This window comes from Aplidium turbinatum, chromosome 6, assembly GCF_918807975.1.
Source record: "Aplidium turbinatum chromosome 6, kaAplTurb1.1, whole genome shotgun sequence".
NCBI lineage: Eukaryota > Metazoa > Chordata > Ascidiacea > Aplousobranchia > Polyclinidae > Aplidium > Aplidium turbinatum.
The window spans coordinates 5,032,837-5,049,782 of record NC_137477.1 but is presented as its reverse complement, the minus strand read 5'-3'; the positions used below and the strand labels follow the sequence as shown (position 1 = coordinate 5,049,782).

Sequence of the window (16,946 nt, the reverse complement as noted above, 5' to 3'; positions counted from 1 at the left end):
ACAAAAAAGGTTTATAAACAAAAAGCAGCAGAACATTGCCTTTGGAAAGTTGCAGGAATCCCCTTGTTGAATCCAGGCGCTGACGCTTCACATTATATTCTTTTCGTTAAAAAATTCACATCTTCATCCTTGTAATCTGGATGAACTTTTTCCAGGTGAAGTTTCAGTTTTGATGGCCTCAATGAATGATGACTAACTGATGTACATACTGAATGTAATTTTTATCAAACATAAAGCTTCAAGTATTGTCAATTCCTCCACAAAATAATCCACAAAATGAAATGCTGCACGTACTAAAAAGCGGATCTGCAGAAGTTCAACAAGGCTAGTGCTTATAAAGATGACTTAATTGTAATCACAAACTAGTCTATTACATCATAAAGTGTTGTAAAAACTGAGTTGATGTAAAACTGTAGCCTATGTTGCAATAATTAGAACGATGATTGCCACTTTGTAGCTAAAAACAGCAGCATCATTCATTGCAACTAAACAAAGTACACAAGTGTGAAATTAATTATAGTGACAAAAATGAAACAAAATGTTTCAATAAATCTTTTATTTTTTTATATATGTCTGTGGCCCACCTCAAAATGCTTCTATGGCCCACCAGTGAGCCATGGCCCACTGGTTGAGAACCGCTGGTATAGAGATCCCATTTAACTGCATAAATCGTTTTGAAAGCCACGCAACTGTTACAAAAACCAAACAATTAATTTTCAATAAAAAAAATCAATGACGCAAGTATCGCAGGTATTATAAGGAAACCGCAGTACCGTACTGCAGAAGGTTTGCTCCTGAGGAAACTCATACCCAACCACCACAGATGGGCCCACTCAGCCTATAGTTCAGAGGCGGATGCAATAGTATTAGGAGGGTGCGATTCCAACAAACACAATGATGCGTAGGTTTGCATTAGTCCGACCTTGCAAATACAGTACACCGTGAATAAAGTTACTTTTCGATGTTTTAGGGGGACGATTGCCCCGACCGCCCCGTCCCTCTTGGATTCGCCACTAACCAACTTGCTACATTTTTAATGCAAATGAAAGAAAAGGAAAGGAGAGAATGGGTCGTTCTAAAACGTGATGACTCCATACAGTGACGAGTGACAGCGGGATGGACATGGAAAAGCTGAAGAAGGTTGTGAGGAATCAAGAGCTCTGGAGGGAGAAGGTTTATAGAGTGACCGAGAGTCGGAATCGACTGAACGGATGATAGTAAAACCTAGCCAATGTGTTATTTCAGTTGTCAATTCATATTCACACTCACCTGTAGTGTATTGAAATGTGATTATTATGTTATGCTTATGACCGGTTACCAGAATATCTTTTGGCAACCCTGGCAAGTATCCCGGAAGTACATTCTGTTGTCAGTAATTAATCAAAGTAGAAGTGCATGTTATTTCTGTATATAATACACCAGTAAACAGACAGAATATGACATTTGGCGACGAGGAAAATATTTAAATCTGTAGCCTATTAGTTCAAGAGGTCCAAGCAGACAGTGAATTGTTCTTATCGTGTTGTCCAAACTACTAGTGAGCATCATGAATGGAGCTGCAGTTACCTGCGAGGTGTCAGCTGTATTACCCTTTGATGTCAATGGTGATGCACAAAGCCAGGGACAACGTTGGAAGCGATGGAAACGGGCGTTTTCATTGTATATCACTGGAAAAGGTGTCACCAGTGATGAACAAAAACAGGCTCTGCTGCTGCACACTGCTGGTGTGGATGTGCAAGAAATTTATTTTTCTTTGGTTCCAGACAATGAAGGTAAAACTCTTCAAGAGACTTTAACATTGTTGGATGATCAATTTCTTCCTAAGGCTAATGTACCTTTTGAACGCCATGTTTTTAGGCAATTGATGCAAAAACATGATGAGCCGGTGAACAAATTTGTTTGCAGACTGCGACAACAGGCAGCTATGTGTGAATTTGGTGATTCATTGGATACCCAACTTCGTGATCAAGTAATTGATAAATGTCATTCCAATCATTTACGACGAAAGTTTTTGGAAAAAGGAGATGTGCAGTTAAATGATATATTAGCTATTGCTAGAGCACATGAAGCAGTTAATTCACAGGTTAAGATGATGGAAAGAAAATCATTAGAACCAAGCATGCAGCATGAAGTAAATTCAGTTCCTATACAAAGAAAGAGTAACATTAAGTCAAAACAGGGAAAAGACACACAAGAGTGTTTTGCATGTGGATTATTTGGTCATTTCAAATTTGACAGGCAGTGCCCTGCAAGAGGGAAGAAGTGCAACAAATGTGGAAATCTGGGACATTTTCAAAAGAAATGCAGATCAAAAGTAAGGAATACAACACAGTTTTATCAACAAAGAAATGCAAAATCTAAAACCTTTTTAAAATCTAATGCCAATCAAATAGATAATTCAGGATTGGGTGAAAATGAATTTGGAGCATCAACTAATGTCTTTTCAGTAAAAAGTCCAGTACATGGGCTGTGCAGTGTAAGTTTAAACATTGGTGGTGTGTCGGTGGGAGACATGTTAGTTGATTCCGGTGCATCATGCAACATTGTGAACAAGCAAACTTGGGAATGGCTGAAGACATGTAATATTAATGCAACAACAAGGAAATCTGCTAAAACATTGTACGCGTATGGAAGTAAGAAGCCAATTCCAACATTAGGAACATTTACGGCAAAAGTTGAATCAAAAGTTACACAAAAAGTATGTGTTGCTGACTTTGTGGTAGCCGATACCGATGGACACAGACTATTGGGCAAAGACACCGCAGAGACTTTAGGTTTGTTGCATGTTGGTCCAATACATGTAAATGGTGTTAAATCTGGTGCTAATAATGTTGAACCTCAAGTTGATAATGACATTGTGTCTAAGTATGATGGTTTATTTACTGGTGTTGGCTTGTTAAAAGATTATGAGTTAAAATTGCATATTGATGATTCTCTTAAGCCAGTAGCTCAACCTGTTCGAAGAATACCATTTCCGCTGAGAGAAAAGGTAGATGTGAAGTTAAACGAATTGCTTGATGCTGATATTATAGAAGAAGTCCCAGAAGGACCATCAAGTTGGATCTCTCCATTGGTAGTCATACCTAAGAGTGATGGTGACATTCGCATTTGTGTTGATATGCGACAAGCCAATCAGGCTATAGTTAGAGAGAGACATCCAATTCCCACTGTTGAAGAACTGTTGTGTCAACTCAATGGTAGTACTGTTTTCAGTAAGTTGGATTTAAAATGGGGCTTTCATCAGATAATGTTGGATGAAACGAGCCGCCATATTACAACATTTGTTACACATCGAGGTCTATACAGATATAAAAGGCTAATGTTTGGACTGAGTTCTGCTCCTGAAAAATATCAGAAAATTATTTGGGATTTATTGAAGAACTGCGATGGTGTTGCTAACATTGCAGATGACATTGTCATTTATGGAAAAGACAGGACAGAACATGACAGTCGATTACATGTGGTACTGGAAAAGTTGTTAAAATCTGGATTGACTTTGAATAAAACAAAATGTCAGTTTAGAATGTCAAAGCTTACATTTTTTGGACATGACTTGCACCAACAAGGGGTAAGTCCCAGTGCAGAGAAAATTGCAGCTATTCAAAAAGCACAACCTCCAACTTCAGCTAGTGAAGTCAGATCATTCATGGGTCTTGTTCAGTTTTCAGCTAAGTTTATCCCAAATTTAGCAACCATTGCAAGGCCTATACTAGACTTGACCAAAAAGACTGCAAAGTTTCAATGGCATAAAGCACACCAAGATGCATTTTTGAAATTAAAAGCAGCGATCACAAAGGTTGATACATTGGCATATTATCGGAATGACTGTAAGACAAGAATTGTGACAGATGCATCTCCAGTTGGTCTAGGTGCTGTGTTGACTCAGTTACAAGATGGAATGTGGAGAGTCATTTCTTATGCATCTCGAAGTTTGTCAGATGTGGAAAAGAAGTACAGCCAAACGGAAAAAGAAGCTCTAGGGTTGGTTTGGTCTTGTGAAAGATTCAATTTGTATGTATTTGGAAGACATTTTGAACTTGAAACAGATCATAAGCCCCTGCAATACATTTACACGAAGAAATCAAGACCATCAGCAAGAATAGAACGCTGGGTATTGCGTTTACAATCGTTTGATTTTAGTGTTATCTATCGTCCAGGGAAAACTAACATTGCTGATGCATTGTCAAGGCTAAATAAAGAGCCCTATGAAGAAAGCAGAGATTTAAAAGAACCTTATGATTATGTGAGATCTATTGTTCTTCAAAGTATGCCAGTCGCTTTATCTACAGAAGAACTTGAACAAGAATCAGCTGCTGATCCACAATTGTCAGAAATTAGGGACTATATTCATTCAGGAAATTGGTCCAAGTGTACAGACACAAGCTTTTTGCATGTAAAAAATGAACTGTGTACATATGGAAACTTGTTGCTCAGAGGGACAAGACTCGTTATACCTGCTACATTGCGTGAAAAAGTGCTCAATTTGGCACACGAGGGTCACCAAGGCATTGTCAAGACAAAGAATCGATTACGCACAAAGGTGTGGTGGCCAAAGATCGATGCTGATGCAGAAAAGATGTGTAAACTTTGTCACGGATGTCAAGTCACCAGCGACTTTTGCAGACCAGAACCAATTGCTCGGGTATTGCCACCAAGTGGGCCTTGGCAAGATTGTGCGGCAGATATTCTTGGTCCATTACCAAGTGGTGAGAACATTTTAGTAGTGGTAGATTACTTTAGTCGTTTTTACGAAATTGCAATCTTGAAATCAATCACAAGCGAAAAATTGATTCAAGCGATTCTGCCCATGTTTTCAAGGTTTGGAGTACCTTACTCATTGCGAACTGATAATGGTCCACAATTTGTATCGAATGATTTTGAGAATTTTCTTGAAGAATATGGAGTAATACACCGCAAAACAACACCATTATGGCCTCAAGCAAACGGTGAGGTGGAACGACAAAATCGAACATTGTTAAAGGCAATCAAAGTTGCTCAAGTTGAAAAGAAAGATTGGCGGTATGAGATCAACAAATTTCTAATGGCATATCGTTCAACTCCGCAAGTTTCTACAGGTTCTACTCCTTATTATATGATGTTTCGCAGAGAAATGAAGTCTAAATTACCTGAACTGTGCCGAGAACCTCAGATCTTTGATGAAGGGATTCGAGACAGAGACTGGAAGGGTAAAATAGACGGTAAACTATATACTGACTTTAAGCGACGTGCTGTCGACTCAGATATTCGGGTTGGAGATGAAGTTTTGGTTAAAAGTCAAAAATCAAATAAACTTTCTGCAAATTTTGATAGCGCTACCCAACAGGTAGTTAGGAAGGAAAGGGGGGAAGTGACAGTACAAAACAATGAAGGGGTTCAATTGACACGAAATTCGTCGTTTTTTAAAAAATTGAACACCAGTGATGAAAATGTAAACTCACCTCCTGCTGACATGACCGTGAACGCTGATTTGAATGAGTCCTCAATACCTGTACGTACTCGTCCGACACGTAATGTCAGTAAACCTGCTCGCTTTAACGATTATGTAACTTGAAGTGACTAGAATGCAGACTTGTATGCCTATGATTCCTTTTGTTCTTTCGTTATAAAGACTAGCTCTGGAACGCATGTCTATTTACTTAAATGTCATGTCAATTGAGTGGTAATCTATTTAATTGTTCGTCACTACAATTTCAAGATCAAAGTGTGAAAAGTAGAAGCAAACGTATTAGGCTAATCATGATCTTTGGTGTATGGCTATATTGCTTTTGACAGTAAATGTTGGTACTTAAAGTTAATCTGTGTATACCATAGATTGCATGAATGATGCTTACGTAAACGAAACCTAATGATGATGCGTCGTTTGGTTCAAGTGCTCATGGTTTTCATCACCTGTAGCTTAATAATCATTTAATGTAAAATGAGTTTTATCCAAATAAGTAATGCCTTTGAAAACTACGTTTTAATCCGAGAAGGAAGGGATGTAGTGTATTGAAATGTGATTATTATGTTATGCTTATGACCGGTTACCAGAATATCTTTTGGCAACCCTGGCAAGTATCCCGGAAGTACATTCTGTTGTCAGTAATTAATCAAAGTAGAAGTGCATGTTATTTCTGTATATAATACACCAGTAAACAGACAGAATATGACATCACCTTCAAACGCTGAGACAGGCCAGGAAGCAAAGACGCTCCTCCACTTAAAGCAATACTTTTATGCATTTCTTCAGTGATTTTGTCTCCGCTAACTTTTCGACAAGCTTCAATGCTTTCAACACACAAATTGTGGAGGCCAAAATGTGATGAAGATTTTCCTGTTGAAATATTGTAACATATAAATTATAACTGCACACTATCTGCAATTTTTACAACAATATCGGCTAATTTTCAGTTTTGATTACCAAATGAAATGCAAGCTGATAGTCCACGGTATTTTGCTTGGACAAGCAAATGTTTGAAGATTATTCTAAAAGGTTTTTTGTAATCTTTATTAAAAACGGATCCATTTGGATGAAAGTTTAACGATAAAAAAGCAACCAATATCTTTCCAGCTCTTTTCATATAGCTCGTTCTTCACCGGTGAGATGTTGTACAATCTGGCTACAATAAGGCGTTGTGTGAATATAAATTAACACTAACTTATCATTTGAGCCCAGTGAAAGAGCTAGAAAAAAACTTTACTTAGGCAAAGGCAACTGTTGGGGTACAGGGACAAATATTTCAGTATTTTAAACAAAGAATTTGTTTAAAAATAAACCCAGACAGTCACTTTATGACCTGGACCAAATAAAGCGACTGTCTGGGAAGCTTCTGAATGCAGACTAACATTTCTGAAAGTTTCCCAACATCTAATAACCTACAGTGTCCTTAAAACCTTGTAATAGCATTAAAAACCCATTTTTAGAGGGGCAAATAATTTTTTAGGGGCAACCGTTGCCCCAAACCTGTTTGAACCTGAAATTAAATTCCACGTTTTGCAATGCTGCGTGGCATTGTTGATTTTTTTTTTTGAGTATTTGTAGATCATTTGCTGCAAATGTTGACGAGATCAAACGGTGCAACATCTGTTCAAGTGCCCAGGCCTGAAATTAAACTACTCTCCACATGACTTGGCCGAGTTTAACGATACAGCAAGAGCTCGCGTGATGCTTTGGGTTACCGCCGTGTGACACACAAAGTTTTCATCCACCCGTTCATTTTTCTTTTCCTGTCCATTGACGTGCTGGTATATCGACTATTGTAGCTAGTAGGCTAGTATCTTTTTCATTCCGGACGCGTTACTGACGAAAAATAATATGCTAAGATCATTGACCTTAACTTTATGTAGCCTATGAAAGTGCCATTGGTTGACAAATGATAGCGTATGCGATTTCAACATGATTTCACCTTAATTTGGGGCTTGCTTTGAATTGGGAATAAACTGATGATCAAGTAATTTACGCTGCTAATTGTAGGAAATTTATCGAAGCTCACTGTAGCAAAAAGCAAATATATTTCCTTTTTAACTGATTTGGCACTTCACAGCTTTGCGCCACTGCTGCAACATCTAAATCCCCAGACTTTCAAGGCACGCTTATGACTCTCTTGCGGCACACAGTTTGGAAAACTCTGACTTATAGTCATAGGTTAAACATATTACCTTTCAAAAGAGAAAAATCAAACAGCAATTCAGGAGCTTGAAATCTTTCATCCTGCAAATGAATAGTTGCACTGTTCGGGAGAGAATACGCTTTTGTGTTCTGATTTTTTGTAACATTGCTTCCAGCAACACTGTTTCTGACGTAACAAAGTCTTTCCATCATGGCTTTGTATATACTCCCGTCTAAATAACAACAATAATGATGTTTTATCCCCGCTAGCAATTTATTTCTTTTTTACATTGATTTAACGCCTGCAAGTTTTCAATGGATGTAAAATGGAACGGATTTTGTAGCTGAAATATTTTGTCGGTTTTTATTGATCGATTTTTGACAAAATTTTCTTGAACTAAAAAAACAACACTTTACATCATTATTTGTTTTTGAAATGTGTGAAAATATTTTTCTTTAGCATCCGGCCATGGTCAAAAGCTTCATGCATTTGGCGATAAGCCGATAACTAACCGCTCGGAAGATCCTCATAAGTTGTTAGCAATACTATTTACCTAAAATTCTAGTTTTTTAATTGTTTTAAAAATTCAGAATTTTAGATAATATAATTTTGGTAAATAGGTGATTTTCCTGAACCTTTAGCAAATACAACCTAGCAACCACACGACGTTTAACACAATACAATTTTTATAGTCCATTTTCACTTTATTGTAGGCTGCTATGTTAAATGCCGTGTGGTTTCTAAGTTGTACTGTATTTGTCTATAATTTTAGATAAGTTCTAAAATACGTTATAAAAGAATTCAGTCTTACAAAGCATGTAGGAAATGTTTACAGCAGCTTTTTTCATTTCTTTTGGCGTGTGGTTGGCATATAGAAACCCCTACGTAAGAGGAACCAAACGTAGGCTACATTTTTAAAATTCGCAAAACAAATTGGTTGTAAAGAGTAGGCTAACCACTTGATACAGATGGCCTATAAAATTTTTTATACCATAAGCAACAGTAGCCTACATGTTGTGATAAACAAGCTGACTTTAAGTTCCTTACCATTATTGCCCATTTTACTGTCTGTGAGACGATCTTGAATCAATAGTTTTAATCGATCTGCAATATCTGAACCACCCATATTTAGATTTCTTATTCCATTGCTTTGAACGTTTCCTGGATAAACACAATAAAAAAAAAACTGGATTGCGTGTTTTTAAATTTAAACTTTTATATTTACATTATATAGTTATGGCTATGTTGCAGTCTATTTAATCTTTTTGTAGTTTAATCGCAATAAAAAAAATGATTGCTGCATTTAATCATAGATGTGCGTTGAATTTAAAGATTTAACATGTAGACAATTTTGATGTAACTGTGCAAAGCTGCAACTAAGTATATCATCACCGTATACACATTTCGTTATACTGCTAAACAGAGCCGTTAAGAGGATAATTTTGGTTTGGTGCCAATGAGACTCCCAGGTCCTAAATTTAAACATTTCTAAGAAAAACGCACCATATCCAACAAATACGAGGTAGTTTCTTCAATTTGGCGAGCCCTTTGGAATAGTTACGGGCCACTGAAATTCCCTTAGGCTCAGATCCAACACTAGGCTACCATTTGGATCCCCTGCCAAGACTACTGATGATTGGTTGGTTTTGAATCTTTATCCTCGGACTGACAAAGCCTTGTTAGGTTATTCCTGGTAGTTTCGCATACTTGTAGAATGTAGAGGCACTTGACGCAGGGCGGTTACCGAGATTGGCAGAGTGAAGTTTTCCGATTGTTGAAGTGTTGTTGCCGGGGAATTATTTCCATTCACTAGGTGCCGCTGAATGGAGAGCATCCCTCAGAATGCGTTGCTCAAGCGCACACCCCGAAAGTCGAACCAGCACCGCGTGATCTTGAGCCGGGCGCGTAACCAGTGAGCTAACGAAGCTAAAGGCTAAGGGTTAAGCAGAAATTACGTTTGTTGTTTTACAAAAAAAAAAAAAAAAAATTGAAATGTAAATCGCAAGTGAAGCAGAGAAAAATGTAACAATGAAAAGTTAGAAAGCCAGGTGAGCTCGCAAATGGCTTACCTTGAACAACTGGAACACAACTTGTAAGTTCATGGCCGACACTCACCATCAAGCCAGTTGTAATCCCAAATGAATGCAGAGCCATAGGTGCACTTGATCCAAGATACAACTTAGGCACGTTAAAGGTTTCAAACATGAGCTAAAAGTATAATGAAAGGGCCTACTGGGCAAAAATTGATAAATTTTTACTGTACAACCATTGTTCTGAAGCCTGTATAGAGTCTCAATGAATGGGCAATGAATTGAAAACAAGAAAGTAAATAAACATCTTCATTCAATAATCAACGTATGCTAACTTATTTTAAAGCAGTCTAATAAAAAAACTAATATTTCAATATATTTTTGTTTGAACAATAAAACATTCTAAACCTAATCAAAACAATAATAACAGAGTTTGTTACCGTACATATGTTTTATTGATACAATCAGGAAAATATGCACAGAAAAATATGTAAGGGAAAAGTGAAGAACAGTTCACACGCTCTACTCATTTAACTCCGCAGCATTACTAAACTAAGGTCCATCATCATAATTGTGATTACCGTAGGCTATAAACATTTTGTAACTTTCTGGTAACTTACATCACCAAAAGCTTGGAAAAAGCTTGTTTTGTCATCTAATTTCAGCTTTATCACTTTTTCTATTTCAAGCAGGTTTTGTCATGGTTTTCAAAAAAGCGCTTGGCCTACATTAGCCTACAATTAAAGAAAATCTTTTTATCCTAACACAAATAGTCTGAAATTTTGAATAGATGGAAGGAGACATTGGTTCTTTCCTTCCGCAAAATGGAGGTTAAGGTTTGCGTGTTTTAGATAATGACACCAAAGACTTTACATTTGTTGCATTCTGGCAAACACAGAAAAATGAGGTGGTAAGGGGTGGGACCCTCAGCCTTAGAGGCCCAGTTCAGCAGGGCCTATAGCTCTAAGAATGGACGAGGCATTTCTATGAAAGAAATCAAAGGCTATAGTCGAAGGGGCGTTCTCCGCAATCGACGTCATGCTTTTGAGTGCTTTGTGCCAAAGACACAGCTATATGCTCTTGAGCAGTGTCGAATCGACGTCCTATCGAACATCGAACCAGAGCTTTCACCACTAGGCTATGCAGCCGACTCAGAGACTCAACAAACAAGAATCATCAGGAAAGTCCCGAATTATTTTGGTGTAATGAGTTGAAACGATGATTTTCCTACCTCAGCCTTCTTTTCTCTATGTTGGCGACTACATAGCGGTGATTCTGGAAGAACCACTGATACATGCTGTGGTTCAGTTTTCAACTCCATGCTAAGTAAATGACCTATCACGGCGCTCCATTCGTCCCAGTCTTGAACGATTCCACATTTTATAGGTTTCTGATAAAAATAAATGTAGGCCTATAATTTAAAATTTTAAATGAATGTATAAATCTATAAAAGAAATATTGGAATGATAAAGGTATGTAGGCTGGTTATAGTAGTTTTGTATTGACAGTATAGTTTAACGTCTTTGCGTTTAGTGTTTTTGGGTCCGAGTTACTTTAAAAAAATATTAGTAAATTTTATATTATGGCCTATTTTTGTTTTGTAAGCTATATTTCTGGTGGAAATTTAAGCACGGTTATTGTAAAGTATTCTCTTATCACTGTTATAAAAATTGCTCATGATGTTTAGTTTGGTGAGTAATTGTAATTTTTATTTCACTGGTTTGGTTATTTTTATCTATGGCGATCTGTATACACAGGCCTTGACAACGTACGAACTGGAGGGCTGACTGAAGGCCGATGTAATTTCAATTTTGAAGTTTAAGCTAAATTCACTTTATATTCCTTTTAAATGATAATTTAAACAATTTCAGTTGCCAAAGTGTGATCGCTGAATCCCAAATTACTGCAAAACTCCTAAAAGTATGTTGACAAAATGACAATATTTTCCGAAATAGCCTACTGGTGTTGCCAGACGTTTTTTGGATTTCCAGTACAAGTGCCAAAATTTATTCCGTTATTTGAATGGTAAAATTAGCACAAAAGTAACTCAAACTCTCACAAAATACAGACAAAGACTCTATTTATCAACTAATACTCAAGCTATCAACTTATACTTGCGATTTTGGCTACTAACAGATCGGCCTTCAGTCAAGTTTTAAGCTGCACGTTGCCATGGCCTGTGTATAAAGGTCGCCATGTTTTTATCACAATGATTTGAGTCGTATATTGCAAGTCTAGTTAGTTTCTAGCCTATTTTCTTTATCGTTTGTAAAACGGAATGGAATAAAATGTAAAAATCAACAATAAAAGTACCAAAAGGTTCAAAATATTTCTTCTTAGAGTTACATCGTTCCCAACAAAACTAGTCGTTTTAGCAACGTCAGGAAAATCAAACCCTTCTTTTGGATGTCCAATCAATGTGGGCATAACTACTGATGGCATGTCCTCAGTGGAGAAGCCAGCTTTACAATATCCACTTCCAACATCTATCACAACAACTTTGTCAAGTTTGTTTATTGACTCTTCCTGCCCTGATACACCATGAAACACTTGAGTGATTGGAGAGTTAGAACACCGAGATGCTTCTGCAAGAAACAAATAACCACGTGGTCACAGCGTTAAACCATAATCTCTTCGTGGGAAAATTGTAACATAAGATTCCCGGATCCGTTCGTCTGTATGTAATGACCGAAGAAGCACTCTTTTGAAACCGTCTATTCAAAATTGTATTTCTGTAAAAGTAGCCACCTGGCTGTCGAAATTGGGATGCAACACCGTACACCACTGAAACTTGTCACTACAACAAACTACTTAGATAAAAAACGGAAATTTTGTCCAGCTGGCAAGCACTAAGTAAACAGTTAAATATGCCTCCAACTTTCAAGCAACCATTTTAGGAATGACTAGAATAGTTTGCTATATCTCAAACTCACGTAAGCAGTTATGTGACGCAATAATGAAAAACATTGTCACGCAATTCAAACAGGTGTTCAAAGGCGATGATGCAATGTTTCATCAGGTCTTACGAACGATGGTGCAATATTTGGACATTTTCTAGCAATTTCCATGACGTAAGATGCCAGCTAGGTTAAGTAGACCATAACGGTTTTATATGACGTTTGATTTGGTGAAAATTGTCCGTAACACCACGGTCAAACGGTAGGAGTGAAACGTATTTAAACTGTTTAAAAATATATAAAAACGTTAGGCCACTTGGCCTTGAAAATAGTAAATGTGTTTTTTGCTGTTTAAATAGCTCAACGTGCTTAATAGCTTAGCAGCCCTAGTTGTTAGCTCAGTGGTTAAGGTCACGCGACGCTGGTTCGGCTCTCAGGGTATGCATTTGAGCGATTCAGGACTGCTCTTCCTTCAGCGGCAACTAATGGATGAAATAATTCCTAATGGATAAAATAAAATAAATTTCTGGCTTTGCCAACACAAACTTATTTAAAAGTTTCAAAAATTTTGTTGTCTTGATGCAGTTTGTTTTGTTTCAAAATAAGTTTGTTGCAAAAAATTTCAATTCGAACAAACCTATTCCGCATCAGACTACGGTACTTCTAATGACTTTGCTTACCTTGCCCATCGCACTGATTGTCAATATCTTCCGAGTCGAGATGGAAATTGCTACCGTGACTTTTTGATAAACTTTTGCTTAATTCTTGAAGAGCTTTATGCAAACGATGCTGGGCTTCTTCAGCTGCTCTGTTTGGAACGAACAGACATAATCAGCAGGAGGAGCATAACCTATGATTATTTTGTTTTTAAGACATAGGTGCCTACAGATATTAGCGAGCACAGGATTACAATTATTCTTATTTTAAATTTGAAACAGCTAACCAACTTCGAATTGATTTTGCACTGATACCTAATAATATGGAAAATTATAATAGCAAAGGTCCGATGAACCCTTTGCCTATCTCGTTTTGTGCCGAATTGGTAAACTGTTGAAACTCCCAATCCTCATTTATCTTTGCCATTGTGTTCTTAAACCATGGCCCGTGATGCCTTTGATAGCAAGGAAATTGAAGGAAAACTACGAGCAACGCAAAATCGTAAATTGATCTCAAAAGTCACATTAAAATAAATAGTTTGTATGTCATCAGCATAAAACTAATTGGTTCTGCAGTTAACTATAGCCTACATAGTATAGCGTAGGCCTACCAATGTAACTGTAGGCTGCGTATAGCCTACTGTGCAGGACACACAAATCAAATGGCTTCAGAGATACTCAGCTATGCCTTACCTGATATCTTTTTCAGTGAATTCGATTAATGGCAAGGAGGTGTTTTCACAATGCAGGGTTGGTTTTCTTTTTTCTTGGGTTTGAGGGAAAGCAGGAAGTGAAGAAACAGCTGAATGTTGACTGAAAGATTCAAAAAGTGAATTTTTGTTCTTCGGACATTTCAGAAAAATATTCGTTTCTATGTTTTTGGTTGCACTGTTATTACAAAAAGTTTCAGGGCTGTTCACGTTATTAAGATTTGTTGATGATTTGCAGTCAGCTGGGAAACTGAAGTTGCCAGAAAGAACACTATTTGCTTCTCGAGCATTACTGTTTGTACACGGCTGTCTCTCAACTTTCCCACTGTTTTCATCCATCAAGGTCAAGCTTTCTACATTACTGTCATCGCTTGGCAACTTTAAATTATTAAGGCTCCATATGTCAGACGTTGCTTTAGAAAAGTGTTTGTTAACAGCTGGGCTTTTTATGCTGTTTACCTCTGTGGACACTTCATCCACCTGCATGCTGGAAGAACAGCCCATGATTTTGTAGGCTACGCCTATCTTTTAGAATTGAACATGTAACATCAGTTGACATCAGTGTGGGGGTGTTCAGAGCCTGAGGCAAATTTACAAATGTCTGAATTTTGCAAGCTGGTGTAAATTGGTTAGCAAAAAAAGTAGGCGAGTGGTTACTGGTTAGCTTGTTTTAAATTTGGCATGCAAGACCTGACTTTTCATCTATGGTTGTTTAAGCCTGATAGATTTAGTTAGTTTGTTAGAGTTTTAGCCACGCAGAGCGAATCAAGATATTTGAAGATCTTTTCAGTGTTGTTTTGTTGTTTCTTCTGCTGTGTTGTTGATTTTAATTTGATTAATAAATTTCGTATGTCGACTAGTGTGTTCCCAAGTCTTTGAAATGTTTGGATTTTTCCGTAAACCGCGAAATCCTTGCTCTCAATCACAATTTTTGTCGGTATGTTTACAGTTGTTGCAGTTTTCAGCTGAAATTAATTTTTTGTAAAGTAGACGCAAGTATAGCTAGACCAAAAATATATATATTCAGAATTAAAGAGTGGGTGAAGAAAAATATTTCGTGTTTATGAAAAAAAACTCGTGGTTAGGGAAATCACTAATACGGCAAAGTGGGGCGTGTTGTCACAGGGGCGTGTTGTCACAGCACGATTTCCATGTGATAACCCATGGATAACCCAAGCGTAGGCTATAACTACGAGTTTTCAATGGAAGGCATAGTTTTCAGTTCTCTTTCGTACAAGCAGTGAAGGTTAATAAATTTGTCACCACAGCAGACATTATGAGGAGTGCCATTGAATTTTGGGCAAAATCAGGTTTTACAACTAAAAAATGGTCTGGCAAACTAAGGTATGATAATAACTGATCAGGAAAGATACCATTCGTTTGCTTTAAGCCTGCTCTTTTCATCATACCAAACAGATAAGACATGCAAGTAAAGATGTACATATGGTTGTTGAAACCACGTGATTTCATACCACGGGGCGTGTTGTCACAGCTGTGACAACACGCCCTATGGTGTGCATTTTTGATGTTAAGAAACATAAAAAAATATTTTTGCTTATACAACGAGGTAATATGCGTATTTGTTAAAATACAACGCTTTTTTAAAGAAAAAAATTAATATTAGATCAATTACACACACATATATTCGATAGTGACACATAATTCTCAAGATGACATTTTTATTACTTTTGACAATTGGCATAAAATTTTTACCAATGTGTTGTAAATTAATTTCTTTGCATTTCGCATATTTGTTTATTCGTTCAGCCTGTATTAAAACCATTTTTTATTGGTTTCTGTCATGATTTAATCATAAAGCATGTGCAGAAATTTTGTGACAACACGCCCCATGCTCTGTGACAACACGCCCCGGGGTGGGGCATGTTGTCACAGCCCATTTACTTGCATTAAACATGCATTTATGTAAAAACGAAATAATCTAGAAAAACTTTAGCTGTATTGGCACAGAACGAGATATATGCTGATTTGTAAAAATTGTGACAACACGCCCCACTTTGTCCTACTGTAAAATGGTGCTGTCCGGTGGCATAGCAAAAGGATAAGATCATGTTTTCTTCGGCATTTTTCGGATTACTGCATTTTCTGAGTAAATTGCGGGTCCCCTAATTTGCGGGCCCTGTGCGATCGCACGGTTTGCACACCCTAAAGACCGGCACTGGCTCTTGCTACGTGAAATCGTCCGCGTTTTGTCGCTTCTAGCTACCTTTTTCTAGACCTTTGCTATGTTTGGCATATATTGTTTTTTTCATTGTGATGGTCAGAAATTAAAAACAAATTGAAACTACATTGCTTAAAATTGCTTATTTTCAAGATGATGACACAGTGTAAACTTACAGAAATTTAATTTGTTGATGTTGGATTTGTCACTCATGAAGAATTCTGGACCTGTAGAGGTCTAGAAAAAAGTAGATGCTTTAACGTATTGATTCCTATCTCAGTTTGTTGCAAGACAATTTTGGTAACTATAAGTTTATTTCCACACAAAACAGAATGTCACACTTAATGCTTATTCTTGGTTGTTAAAACCTATTGGTGATGATAGACTTGCTACAGAACTTGAAAGTTTAATTGATCGCCAGTCAGATTTTAGCATGATAACATTATAGAGACAAAATGCATTGACTTTTGCTTGCACTTTCTAAATTGATTGATTGGTTTATTTTGTTGTGCAATATCATAACAGCAAAATCATTAAATGATGCAGCACTCTTAACGAACACATCTGAAACAAAGAAAAATAACAAATGTACACTGCATCGTTGAAGTAAGTAAATCACAACGAGAAGCTGCAAAGTGATCATGACGGTCTTCGAGTCAAGCAGCCACCCTCAGCCAAGTCGATGATAAACATTTATTAAACATTACACTAAAATATTTACACTAGCAAAGAGTCAAGACAGAAACAAACTTGCATCCATGATAATTATGTCAAAATTACAAGTTCCAATATTAGGTGTTGTGTTGATAGTCAACGATTAAAAGCTTAAAGAGTATCGGTTCACTTTAGTAAATTACACTGCAATCAACTTTAATATTCTGCTAT

General features: G+C 37.0%; 1 protein-coding gene across 1 annotated transcript in view; it reads right to left on the bottom strand.

The window, feature by feature from the left end:
- Window positions 1-5,609: 5,609 nt before the first annotated feature.
- LOC145771824 (uncharacterized) overlaps window positions 5,610-16,946 on the bottom strand; it is a 30,866-nt gene continuing 19,529 nt past the window's right edge. The window contains exons 11-19 of the mRNA XM_082583556.1: window positions 13,866-13,985; window positions 13,197-13,324; window positions 11,966-12,204; window positions 10,851-11,030; window positions 9,659-9,797; window positions 8,637-8,750; window positions 7,639-7,821; window positions 6,156-6,313; window positions 5,610-5,615 (exon numbers count right to left, since the gene is read on the bottom strand). Of these exons, the coding sequence (XP_082439682.1) occupies window positions 5,610-5,615; window positions 6,156-6,313; window positions 7,639-7,821; window positions 8,637-8,750; window positions 9,659-9,797; window positions 10,851-11,030; window positions 11,966-12,204; window positions 13,197-13,324; window positions 13,866-13,985 (1,267 nt within the window). The remainder of the gene's footprint in view (window positions 5,616-6,155; window positions 6,314-7,638; window positions 7,822-8,636; window positions 8,751-9,658; window positions 9,798-10,850; window positions 11,031-11,965; window positions 12,205-13,196; window positions 13,325-13,865; window positions 13,986-16,946) is intronic.